The sequence below is a fragment of the Mangifera indica genome, chromosome 3 (genome assembly GCF_011075055.1).
Source record: "Mangifera indica cultivar Alphonso chromosome 3, CATAS_Mindica_2.1, whole genome shotgun sequence".
Classification (NCBI taxonomy): Eukaryota; Viridiplantae; Streptophyta; class Magnoliopsida; order Sapindales; family Anacardiaceae; genus Mangifera; species Mangifera indica.
Window position 1 is genome coordinate 17,855,327 of NC_058139.1, and position 13,423 is coordinate 17,868,749.

The 13,423-nt window shown below is 30.9% G+C and overlaps 1 protein-coding gene across 1 annotated transcript; it reads right to left on the reverse strand.

The window, feature by feature from the left end:
- Positions 1 to 11,909: 11,909 nt before the first annotated feature.
- On the reverse strand, positions 11,910 to 12,949 carry LOC123210636 (leucine-rich repeat extensin-like protein 1). The gene has a single exon (XM_044629110.1). The coding sequence runs from the start codon at positions 12,733 to 12,735 to the stop codon at positions 12,232 to 12,234; it is 504 nt and encodes a 167-aa protein (XP_044485045.1). The 5' UTR covers positions 12,736 to 12,949; the 3' UTR covers positions 11,910 to 12,231.
- Between the last annotated feature and the right edge of the window lie 474 nt (positions 12,950 to 13,423).

Genomic DNA, 13,423 nt, shown 5'->3' on the forward strand with positions numbered 1-13,423 from the left:
ATGTTGTGAAGCAATTTACCCTACAGAAAGGATTTCAATACAAGGTAAAGAAGTCTGACACGGGGCAATGAAATATTAAGTGCGAGGTTGAAAATTGTCAATAGTATATATCTACATCCAAATCCAAGGTTAGTGAAGTCTTTCAAATCAGTAAAATGAATCTAACCCACACATGTTCAGTTGATCAAATAATGCCACATCACCGACAAGCTGGGACCCAAGTTTTAAGTCAATTAAAAAGGTTAAAGTTTGTGTTGATTGATCGAATTTATTAACCTAAAAAAATAATTACGGACATTATCGACTGGTATAAAATTGACATTTCATATTCATAGACTTAACGGACAAGAAATTAAGTTTTAAATTAATTAAGGGACTCACCAGAAGAGTCATTTATGCTCTTACAAGATTATTGCTATAATTTACAGAGTACTAATCTAGGAACTATTACCACTATTGAAACGGATGATGACCATCGATTTAAGTATTTTTTCATGGCATTAGAATGTTTTGTTCATGCATTTAGAGAATATTTTCGATCTGTTATTTGCAATGATGTTTCTTTCTTTGAAGGTTGATATTTAAGTAATTTATTCCTTATAGCGGGCCGCAATGGTAATAACCAGATATACCTTAGGTATATCTGATTCTATGTTTAGATGAGCAAGGAATATACGATAAAAGAGTAGTGAGTCAATTAAATGATAGCTCTGTCATCAAGGAAAACTCGAACGGGTTGAATCTCATATCAACCTCGTTAACCTTAAACCACAACTCATCTCTGACAGAAGGTCGATATAGTTGTTGTAGGAGAAATACATGCACCAACACTCTAGAAAATTTGATATCAGGCAGATGAAGGAGATGCCCAAAACATGTCCTATCAAACAATCGAAGTTGATTCGGGGTCAGTGTTGACCTAATCTTGGACATAGCGGTGTGTTGTACACGACATATAACCTCTACCTGAAAATGTCCTGACTCATCAGAGATTCGTAGCTCACATTTGACACGTTTCCTTTTATGAGTAGTATCCTGCAAAAAAATTTGAATATTAGTAAGAATTTCATAAAAACAGATCTCTAAACAAATGTGGAAATAAAAAATAAAAAAACATAGAAAGATAAAAAATGGACGAACAATCAAAACAGAAATGAAATTTGAAATCTATATGTTGAAATACCCTAAAATGTCAATAATCGAAAAATCACTCAAAAATATGAAAATACGAGTTCATCTATCCTTAAATGACAAAAAAAAAAACCAAATTAAAATTCGAATTCTATGCATTGATATACCCTAGAATGTCAACAATCAAAAAATAATTGTAAAATCTAAAAAATACAAGTCGATCTATCCTAAAATGGTGAAATCAAAAAAACGTAACTAAAATTTGAATTCTATATATTGAAATACCTTAAAATATCAACAATTAAAAAATCATTCAAAAATTTGAAAATACGAGTTGATATATCCTAAAATGACAAAATTCCAAAAAACGAAATTCAAATTCTATATATTGAAATACCCTAGAATATCAATAATCGAAACATCATTCGAAAATCTAAAAATACAAATCGATATATTCTAAAATGATGAAATTCAAATTTTATAAGTTGAAATACTCTGAAATACCAAAAATCGAAACATCATTCGAAAATCTAAAAATACGAGTCGATATATCCTAAAATGACAAAATTCAGAAGAAGGAACTAAATTTTGAATTCTATATGTTAAAATACTCTAAAATGTTAACAATCGAAATATCGTTCGAAAAAATGAAAATACGAGTCAATATATCTTAAAATAATGAAATTCGAAAAAACAAAACTGAAATTCGAATTCTATACATTAAAATGTCCTAGAATGTTAACAATCGAGAAATCAATCAAAAATCTGAAAAATACGAGTCAATATATCCTAAAACAACGTAAATAAAAAAAGGTAACTGAAATTCGAAAACTAAACATTGAAATACCTTAAAAATGAAAAAACTGAAATATTGATCAGAAATTTTGTCATTACATCGTAAAATGTGCCTAAAAAGCACAAAAATAAAAAATTGAATGTCAAATTCGAAAACTATATATGGAAAAATCCTAAAAAAAGAAAAACAGATGTATAATTTGAAAACTACTAGATGAAAAACCTTAGATGTGGAAAATATCAATTTACCCTCTTAAAACATTTCTAGCGCGAATCGGTCCAATACTTTTTCCTTGCCCCCTCAGCAATTTTCTAATCTCTTAGAGCTCCTGCAGTTTAAAAAAAGTCAATTTCCCCCCTACCCACAGTTTTCACAACATTAGCTCACGATTTCATATAAAATTTAAAAAAGACCCCAACCCACGGGCAACCTTCTTGCCCGCGGGAGAATTCATTTGGTCTATAGGATACACTGTTCCCACAGACCCGAGCGTCGGTGATTCCAACTTATTTTTTAGCCCAAAAATCGTCGTTTCTACTTCCAATTTTAACATAAATCAAATCTACATATCCTATAACACAAAACCCCTCAAAAAATTCAACTAAAACAACAAATAATCAAAACATTTTATGCATTGTTTACAATCAGAACCCTAAAATTTCAAACCTCAAAATCTCCCTCAAATCTTAATAATCTTAAAAATAAATTGATTCAAACAATGGTAGCGAAGATGTACTAACCTTCTTTGCCATTTTCGATCATCAAAAAACATAAAAATCTACGAAAATTGCTTTGCTCGTGGATGGCCCATGGGATACCCGTGGGAGACGCAAAATTCTTTGAATTTAAATAGTAAAACCATGGGAAAATATGTAAAATTCTAAGTTTATATATGGGGGCAAGTTGGCCATTTCACAAAAGGGGCATTTTTGCTTAATCCTAATTGTTTTTGGTAATTTTGCTTAAACCCCTTTAATTTAAGAATATAATTGAAAACTAGACGTCCAAAAACTTTAAAATAACAAATATCAGAAAATAGAACTAAAATTCGAAAACTACATATTAAAATATCCTAGTATGTTAAAAACTGAAAAATCGATTAAAAATTCAAAAATTACAAGTTAAAATGCCCTAGAATAACAAAAATTGAAAAATCGATTTAAATTCAAAAAGTACATATTAAAATACCGTAAAATAACAACAATAGAAAAACTGGACTAAAATTTGAAAACTATACGTTCAAAAACTTTAAAATGACAAATATAAAAAAACATAATTAAAATTTGAAAACTATATGTTGAAATACTCTAGATTGACAAAAACCAAAAAAAAGATTAAAAATTTGAAAATTACAAATTGAAATACCTTAGAATGACAAAAAAAAAAAAAAAAACGGACTTAAACTTCGAAAACTAAATGATGAAATACCTTGAAATGACAAAATTAAAAAATTAATCTAAAATTTGAAAAGTACATGTTGAAATACCATAAAATAACAACAATAAAAAAACTAGACTAAAATTTATAAACTACACATCCAAAAACCTTAGAATGACAAATATCAAAAAACAGAACTAAAATCTATAAACTATATGTTAAAATATTCTAAAATATCAAAAACTGAAAAATTACTCGAAAATTCAAAAATTATAAGTTGAAATGCCCTATAATGATAAAAATAAAAAACGGACCCGAATTTTGAAAACTAAATGTTGAAATACCCTAGAATACCAAAAAACCAAAAATTGATTTAAAATTCAAAAAGCACATGTTGAAATACCTTAGAATAATAACAATTTGCAACATTGGATTAAAATTTGAAATCTACACGTCTAAAAACCTTAAAATGACAAATATTGAAAAACGGAACTAAAATTTGAAACCTACATGCTGAAATACCTTAGATTGTACAAAACCAAAAATTTGCTCGAAAGTTTAAAAATTATAAGTCAAAATACCGTAGAATGAAAAAAATAAAAAAACAAACCTGAATTTTGAAAATTAAACGTTGAAATACTTTGGAATGATAAAAACTAAAAAATCGATCTGAAATTCGAAAAGTACATATCAAATAACTCAAATATGAGAGCTATCGGAAAACCAATATGAAATTCGGAAACTATATTTTGAAAAACCCTAAAATAACAAAAATAAAAAAGTGTTAGTTATAACCTTTGTATAGATTTCAGTATAGTCAATAACCACCTTTCTAACAATTCTCTGACTAGATTACGTTAGGCTAGTATCAAACCATATTGATATTTGTGCAAGATGGTTCAATGATATCAAGTTGAAGGATCACATGTACATTTGTTTACTAAGAAAATGTTTTTCATAGATACTAGAACAACTGTACATATGAAATACTTTGGTGGGTTAGTTCGATGAACATATCAATAACATACACTAATATCTTACACCAAGTTGTTAACAAATATCTTTGACATGTGAAAATTGTCATAATCTTTCAATGAAGTTGCTCAACACTATGATAACTTTATCACTATTATCTATGCCTTTGGTTGTGGTACTATCAAAGTCACTAACGGTTTTAAGAATAATCATCTAATATGCATATAAGGTTCTCATGATCAGGTGTTGAATGCTAATCCTCTTGTTATGGTTTAACTATTTTTAAGACATTTGTGTGAGTATATCAATATGCTCTATGGACAAAAAATGCGATTGAAAATTACAAATATGACCTTCATTAATGAACTTATATCATTATGAAAATTGACTTTAGGGCACCAACACTAACAATTAGTAGTAAATAAATTTGTATTAAACCTACAACCCATCAATGATCTAAACACAGATTAAGATTAACCTCTAGCAATATATCATAACTATCTCGATGAAATATCAACTATTGACTTTTACCTGTCAACAATATGGTTACTGTATAATTCAATCATTTCATCATACAATATCTCTTTGAAACTAAAATACAAACTTATTGTATACCTTAGGGAATCCTTAATATGCATTGTATGATGTCTATATCAATAACCGAATAGTATTAGATTGAACAAAAACTCAATCTTAGTTGTCATAAATTTAAGTGGTCGTTGATATTTGTTAGTAGACTTATCAGAGATATTAACTCTTGCATCTCAGAGTGATAAAACTTTTATTGATCCATCATATACTTCGTATATCTCTCAATATGGGTAATCACCATTGTTATGACAATTGTTTGTCATAAACTATGTTAGATTAGTGTGAAACAATATCATTTCTTATATAAGATGGTTTAATAACCTCAAATTGAATGATCACATGTAACATGGTTAGTTAAAAGATACATCTTATAGACATTCAAGTAAAAATCCAAATGGAATCCTCATGATAGGCCAATGTAGTGGATACATCTATACAATGTGCAAGCATGTGTTACACTAAACAATCAACAAATTGTTTTGACATGTGAGATTTGTTCTTACCATTCAGTAAGGTCGTTCAATTTTATTGTAGTCCTAACTATAGGTTAGATAATATCGAGACTCTTGATGTTTCGACATGACAACCTAATGTGAACATAAGGTTCTCATAATTAGTCGATATGTACTAATCCCTTTGTCACGATTTAATCATCTTAAGGACATTCATCTTATTTTAAAGGAAAAAAAAAGCATGATAAAGGAAATGTCATTTTATTAATGAAAATTCGATTATAATTTTGATTACACAGATGTAACAATTGGCTTTAAAGGACATACTCTAACAACATGTATGACCGTTCAAAATATTAAAAATTTGAATAGTCATTCCACAAAGAGAACACCCATTTAAAAAGTTGTCCTATGAGATTTTAATAAATGTTAAAAATTTGTAGAATTTCCCAAACATACTTGAGATAGAATATGGATAAGACGTAAGTTATGAGCATATACATAAATAGTGAAATTGGATGCAAGCCTAAGATAAGCTTAATGTAAGGCTCGAGTATTAGATCATGATTTTTAAAGAAAGCATATCATTGATTTTTACGTATGAGTTGAGTAATGATTTTTCATGCTTTCTGAGTTATTAGGGTAATAAGTTGATAAGAACACAAAGATCGCATAAAACATATGTGGGACATAGAAATCTCATGTAAAATATGTGGAATATATAAATCTTGTAGATTAAGAGATTTGTATCACCCATGGAAACATATTTTTTTTTTATAATGATTTTGCAACATATATTTTCTAAAAAGGTCGTTGCAAGGGGACACTTGTTAGATAATTTATACACCAATAAAAAGGTATTATGTACCAACCACAAGTATATCATAAAAGTATTTTGGTTTTTTTTTTTTTAATATTGTAAATTTAGGCCAAAGGACTACTTCCCACCCAAAGAATGTTGATTTCCCAAAGTTTCCTCCGTTAACTTTGAAAATCATATTTACCCACCTATAGCCAATTAAAATTAACAAAACTCTAACTTCTGAAAAATTAATCTCATTTTCCCCTCTAAAATTTAAAAAATAACATTGTATTCCTTAAGCCAAGTTTTAAAAATCACATCCCCCTTAGGGTTTAGTTTCAAAACCCCGACACATTCTCCGACACCATCGCCGACCAACTCTCCCTCCGAACTGTTTCCCTTCCTCTGACAGTCTGCCTTAACTCCACCCTCTGATGCACAGAGAAGTCGTTTGGAAAAAGAAATCATCGGGCACACGATTTCTCTTCTCAGATGACTTTTCTTGGCATCAGAGGGCTTGTGGTGGAGTTGAAGCAGACCATCACATGAAAGGAAATCGTCGGGAGGGAGAGACAGTCGGTGATCACATTAGAGAATGTGACGACATTTTAAAACTAAACCCTAAAAGGGCAATGTAATTTTTTCAAACTTGGTTTAAGGGAGAAAAGTTAGTTTTTTAAATTTAAGGGGGGAAATGAAATTATATTTAAGTTTATTTTTAATATTAAATATAAAATAACGATTTTACCCTTAAAATTAACCTATTTAAACGGTCATAGGTGGGTAAATGAGATTTTTAAAGTTAATGGGAGAAACTTTGAAAAATCAGCATACTTTGGGTGGGAAATAGTCCTTTGGCCTTAAATTTATTGAAATTTCATTTAAATTTTTGTGAAATTTTAGATTGAACGCATGTTTAATGTTTGGAAGACATTTATAATGGATAAATAACCGCTCAAGGCAAGAAAGAAAATCTGATGTCATGAATGTTCGCACATGAAAGAAGGATATCAGTTTATGAATGGAAACTACCAGATAATTGTGATTTTAGAAGAGCGAGAAACATGATTTAAATGGAATAAATTGTTATGAATACTATGCATAAGGGTTACATGCTTGTTCGTGGCAATTGAGTTTGAAAATCTATCAAAAAGGGTCAAGACTTAAGTGATAAGATTTTTCACACCCTATATATATATATATATATATGCTTGATAACATAGCGAGTGAGGATCGATATCACATCGTTCAAAGGACTGTTAATAGAATATAAAACTTGAAGATAGTATCGTTGGAGGAGAGGTAAGTAGGATGTATTCATTCTAAAATTTTAATATTTATATAATTAAAGGCATGCTATTTGAGTGATGAATGCTTCTAGATTCTCAAATTTAATAATTTCCATCTTCAAGTGATGAAAGATGAGGAATATTCATGTTATTAGTATGTTAAATAATATGTAAATGCAATATTTTTGAAACCAGACTAACCATCACCAAAATGGATTTGGGTCAAATATAGTAAAGTGAGGAAATGAGATGTACATTGAGTTAGCCATCAGTTGTGTGCAATTTGACATGGTAAATATAACCAATAGGGCTAAGAGAGTTAGATACCCATGAGATACATCATATACTCGATGCCAAAGCGCATTACTAGCTCATGTATTTTCAAGTGTGCATGGTAAGGGAGAGTTTCACTAGTTAGTTTCTCACGTGATCAATAAGATGCATCATGTACGCCCCCATGGTAGGGGCGATCCATAGATGGTTAATAATTAGTAGTCTCATAGCTATATATATATATATATATATATATATATATATATATATATATATATATATATATATATATATATATGTGGTAAAAAGAGGGATTAAAATCAATTTTCCTCATGTGACTAAGGTATCAATATTTAGTTAGCTCAAAACTTCACCAATATTGTGCTATATGCACAATTAGCAGCAGACATTTGAGATATCGTTCAATATGCTTTCACACGGCATCAGTGATGCCAAGATGAGCTTAGGCTTAGTCATCTAGGATAGTAGTGCCTATGGAGTAAATTAACTAGATAGACGTCTAGGATGTCAAAAAAGATTTGAAAGTTAACCATATTTATGAGATGTAACTCAAATTAGGAACATTAGTTCAATTACCATGTGTACAAGGTGTCAAGAGGTCACATACTTACTGAATGTTGTAACACTCATGTGTTCTTTTGTTGTTATTTTGTAGTTAGGCAAGATAAGTATTGGGGCATGCAGGAAAGCCAATGGTCCAATTATGGAGTTACATGAGAGGGGGGCACATTTTAGTGAATTTTGAGATGTTTGAGTTTTTGTATTTGACTATCAGTTTGAGATTCTATATGTCATTTATGCATATTATAGTTACTTGTTTGCATTCAAACACTATTGTTAGGATGTTATGTTTGGATTGCTTTATTTATATATAATGGATGATGTTTAAACAGTTGATTCACCTTTTTACATGCTTAAGTTGTTAAAGTGTTTGTCATGTTTTATATTTTGTTGTTTGAGTGAGTTAAACTTTAAGTAAACACGTCTCTTCGAGTCCATATTTTATGTGAGAGTATATATTTAAAGAGGGGTATTACATAATTTTATCAATTTAAGGATATTTATTTAAATATATGTGTAAACATATGTACTTACAGATAAAGAGTATCACTTAAATGTTTAAATATAAGTTTTTATGGATTTATATTATCGAGAATATTGGTTGTAGAACACCAACTCTAACAATTGCTACAAAGGTTGTATATTGTAACAAATTCAATTATTATTTCATTTATTTACTTGTAAATTGAAATTTGTAATTTGCACTACAAATTAATAATACGTATGCATTATTTAGTAACAACATATAAATATTTTTAGATACTAAATATTTAAATTTTAACAAATGACAAATAAAAATAACTTAAATAAATAATTAAATTAAATTAACAAAATTAAAAAATAATTCTTAGATGAATAGACTTGAGAGCATGATCTTGGGAACGACTTACAATGCTCCTATGTAGGGCTTGAACTAAGGACCAGCCTTGAACCTACATATAGAGATAAGGCTTAGGCTCTCTATAAGATTGTGCCAATCCCCCATTTGCCCACCCCTAAGCAAAGGTATGTGAATCCAATTTGCTATGCCAATTCACTAACTTAAGTTACCTAAATTCAAAAAGTCCCTGTGATACTATCATAAGCTTATAAATCTTAAATGTTTAGCAATTAAGTTGGCTTCTCTTAGCTTTGAATGGTACATTATATTTGCTTTCACAAACTCTGTTAATGGCTAAATATTGTGAAATTTATGATATTTCAATTTTAAATCCTTTTGAATGTGAGAGATTTTTGCATTAAAAAATAATAGTTTGATAAAAAAGTATTTGAGGGTAGAGCTAGATTTGAGTTGAGTCAGTTCTAATTTGGCTCGAATGAGTTAAGCTAAAGCTGAAGAAGGATTAGCTCATCGACCTTGAGATTAATGTCTCACTAGCAGTATTGCGCTAAAACTCACTTTGTTGACTTTTTTTTCCTCTAACAACTCTTCACTTTATCTGATATTATTGTTTATCAACTTAAATGAGTCAAACTTAAATTATCCATTTTAAATTCAAATCAAGTTTGAACTTACACTTGTTTAGACTTATCACGACTTGAATCCACCCTTATTAAAGAGACATGCACTAAGTATAAAAGTTTTCTTTTTTTCTATTTTTGAAGCATATTATTTCCAATTATGTCAACCAAAAACACTAAGTTTATGGCAAATCTTTATTTTGAGAAAATTTGAAATTAACTATAGGTTAAATAACTAAAATAGGATGTACAAACAAACACACAAAAGTACTACCCTAATGAGTGACATTTTTGGAAAATTCATTTTTTGGTCCGAAAAACTCTCATCAGTCACTTGAAAGAAAATTGTGGGTGAAATTTATCAACCATAACTTTTTCTCCGACAGAGAGCATAGGTGGCATTTTCCCTATTTCATATGATTGGTCAATTCATTATAAGTACACACTGGATTCATTTCAGCATTTAACATGTGATTAAAATCATAGAATTGGGCTTGGATCTTACTGGCTCAGCCCATAGTATAGAGTTGCTGTTGTGTGATTTCCAAGAGAACCTGTAATTTTTACCAAAATGGCCTACAAGAAGCAGAGTCCCTGGAGAACATTGGACCTGGACTTTTACAATCTTGTGGTGGGCAAGGGCCCTACAAATCTTGATATCAAGACTAGTAAGGCCCAGCAAATGCCCTACAATTATAAGATTGCCTCTTCATGATAAATATTTCATCATTGAAGCACAATAATTTTCAGATTTAAAATGTCATAAATTAAAGTTGGTGTAGTAATTACTGTAATTTATGAAATGGTGAGTCTGAAAGCTGAACCAACCTAATTTCTTGTAGGATTTAAGCTCCTTCAAATTAGTTATGATCCATCTACCAGTATAAATCACCATGACTACAACCATAAAAATAAAGCAAAGGCCAGAAGACTTTTTCCCACCTAAGGTATGGTAAAATCTCAAACTCATATTATCTAATTTTCAAAAACCCAAACAATTACTCATTACCCAAAATCTATTAAATTTTTTTTTGTTAGAATCAAGGGTAAAATCGTCATTTCATAAACAATATTAAAAAAATTATAATTTTATTTCATTTTTCTCCCTAGATTTTGAAAACTAACAAATTCACTTTTACCTAAACATTTTAAGTTTTAAAAAGTGACTATTCCCTCTCGGCCCCCACCTAGGCTTTTTTCTTCTTTCCTTTCTTAACAACTTCCTCTTTCCACCCTCACCATCGGAATGTTTCAATCAACCGTTTTGGAAGCCTATGCGACAAAGATATGACAAAGAGAAGAGACTCTTCGCTAGACGACCTCCCACGATGGTTGTTTGAACAATCATGATGGTGAGGGTGGGAAGAGGAAGATGCCAATGAGAGAGTGGTGACTGAAAAGAGAAGCAAAGAAAAACTTAGCCGTGGGGGTGGAAATAATCACTTTTTAAAACTTAAAATGTTTATGTAAAGATAAACTTGTTAGTTTTCAAAATTTGAAGAGAGAAATAAGATAAAATTATAATTTTTAAATATTATTGATAAAATAATGGTTTTATCCTTAATTTTAATAAAAAAATTTAACCAATTTTAAATGATGAATAAATGTTTAAATTTTTAAAAATTAAAAAAATATAAATTTAAAATTTTACCACACCTGCCGGTGGGAATAAATCTTTTGGCGTAAAGCAAAATCTGATACAATGTACAGTCAAAAGTGCACAAAACCGAGTGTTTTCTGCTATACTTGGCCGCTTTCCACATTTCCAGTGCACGTTCAAATTTTTAGTCACATTCTCAGCCTCCCATTTTGCATTGCTGTCTTTTATAATTAATTTGACAATTTTTTCGTATAAATTTGAATTAATAATTGTTGGAAAATTACAATGACAACCAAAGGAAGAATAATAATGGGGATTGGGTGGACCCGCTACCCACAGAAGACTTTTATAACCACCCTGTTCTTTTTCATTTATTTATATATATTTGTAGCAATTAAAATGTGCCACTAATTACGGGGACATGCCATTTCTTCTGGCACAGAGATGGTTTCTCATTGGCTGAGGTAATATAGTTAAAAATAAGATTGAAGTAGCGGATATTTTCCATTCTCTTTTAAACTCACGCTCCCCATTAATTAGAAAACGGACACGTGTATGTGACATGCAAATACAGAACAGATGAAAATAAATTATTTTATTAATAATGAAATGAAAATACAGAGAGCGATGGAGAAAAGGGGAGAATTACTTCAGACTTAATCATCATTCCACTTCCACACATGCAGACACCACTTCCACCTTGTTCCTCTTTTGCCCTTCAAATAACTGAATTTTCCTTCAAGATTATTAAACTTTTCTTCTTCTTCATTGTCATCATGAGTAGAATTGCTTTTTGTGATCAAATGAAGAACCTGATCTCTTTTCCTCTCATCTTGAGAATCTCTAGATCTGCAAATCTGCCATATTATTTCCTTTCAACACTTAGCTTTAGTATTTTCCAATTAAAACAGAAAAATTAAAACGAGGGAAAGAACAGCAGTGTAACATAACGAGGAACACATGTCTGACTGGCGAAGAGACAAGGCTGAGTTGACAGGAGGAGGGGGGCTGTAATAGTAAAATGGGAAGTATGGGACAATTGGGTTTGGCGGTGGTGGTGTAGGGTAATTCCCGTAGTAGGGCGGAGGGTAATATAAGCCACCAGTGCCACCGCCGCCGTAGGGTGGGGGTGGTGAGAAGTATGAGTAGGTGGGATTAGAAGGCGGTGGTGGAGAGTAGTAATGGCTACCGCCACCAGAGCTTGGAGATGGTGGGGATGGTGGTGGTGGTGATGGTGGCGGCGGTGAAGGCGTTTGTTGACAAGGGTTTTCACATGATGAACACATTGTGCATGCGATCTGGTACTTGGATGAGGAAGATGTGCCAGTTGTGTTTGATGGTAACAGTTGTAGTATCAAGAAAAGAAAGGAAAGAGAGAATGTGAAATTATATAAAGATCTTCCCATTTTTGGAAAGATGGAAAAGACAGTTGTTTGATCAGTGAAGTGAGGGTGGAGAAGTGTTGCTGGTTGCAGAGCAAAAGCAAGATCAAAATCTGGTAGGGAATTAGAAATGTAGAGACCTAGAAATGCATTTGGTTGAGAAAGAGAAGAAGCGAAGTGGGCAAATGGGTAGTGGGACTGATAATGAGAATTTGTACACTACTGGTGACTGGCTATGATGGGTACTAATCTTTATATGATAGATTAAGAAATTATTTTAAAAGGGTTAAAGAAGATGGAGCCTAAAATTTTCCAAAAGCTAACGCCGACAGTTTAACTTTAACAGATTGCAGTAACTATGAAAAGGGTAATTAGGGATTAGTTTGTTTAAAAAAACAAAAAAGGAGCAGTGAAGATGAAGAAATGTGGAGTCATTATTGTGGGGCTTGACTTGGACTCGTATGTTCACAACTGGGGAAATTAAGATGAAGTTTAGCGGTTATTCTTGAGCTTGGAGCATAGACGTAAAGAAGACGCAACCTACACGTGGTGCTTATTGGGCATTACCCTTATTATTAAGAAACTAAAACGGAGTGGAGTAAAAATTGCTGTTTGTTTCATGTTTAAGTTGATGATCTGTCAAGTTAAACGCTTTGTGTTATTTCCAGTTTGAATGAATAGTAAGTAAAGGTTACGATTTGGCATGTGGGTT

Coding starts and splice junctions, on each gene's coding strand:
- LOC123210636 (XM_044629110.1), bottom strand. CDS start 12,735: ATGGGAAGATCTTTATATAATTTCACATTCTCTCTTTCCTTTCTTTTC.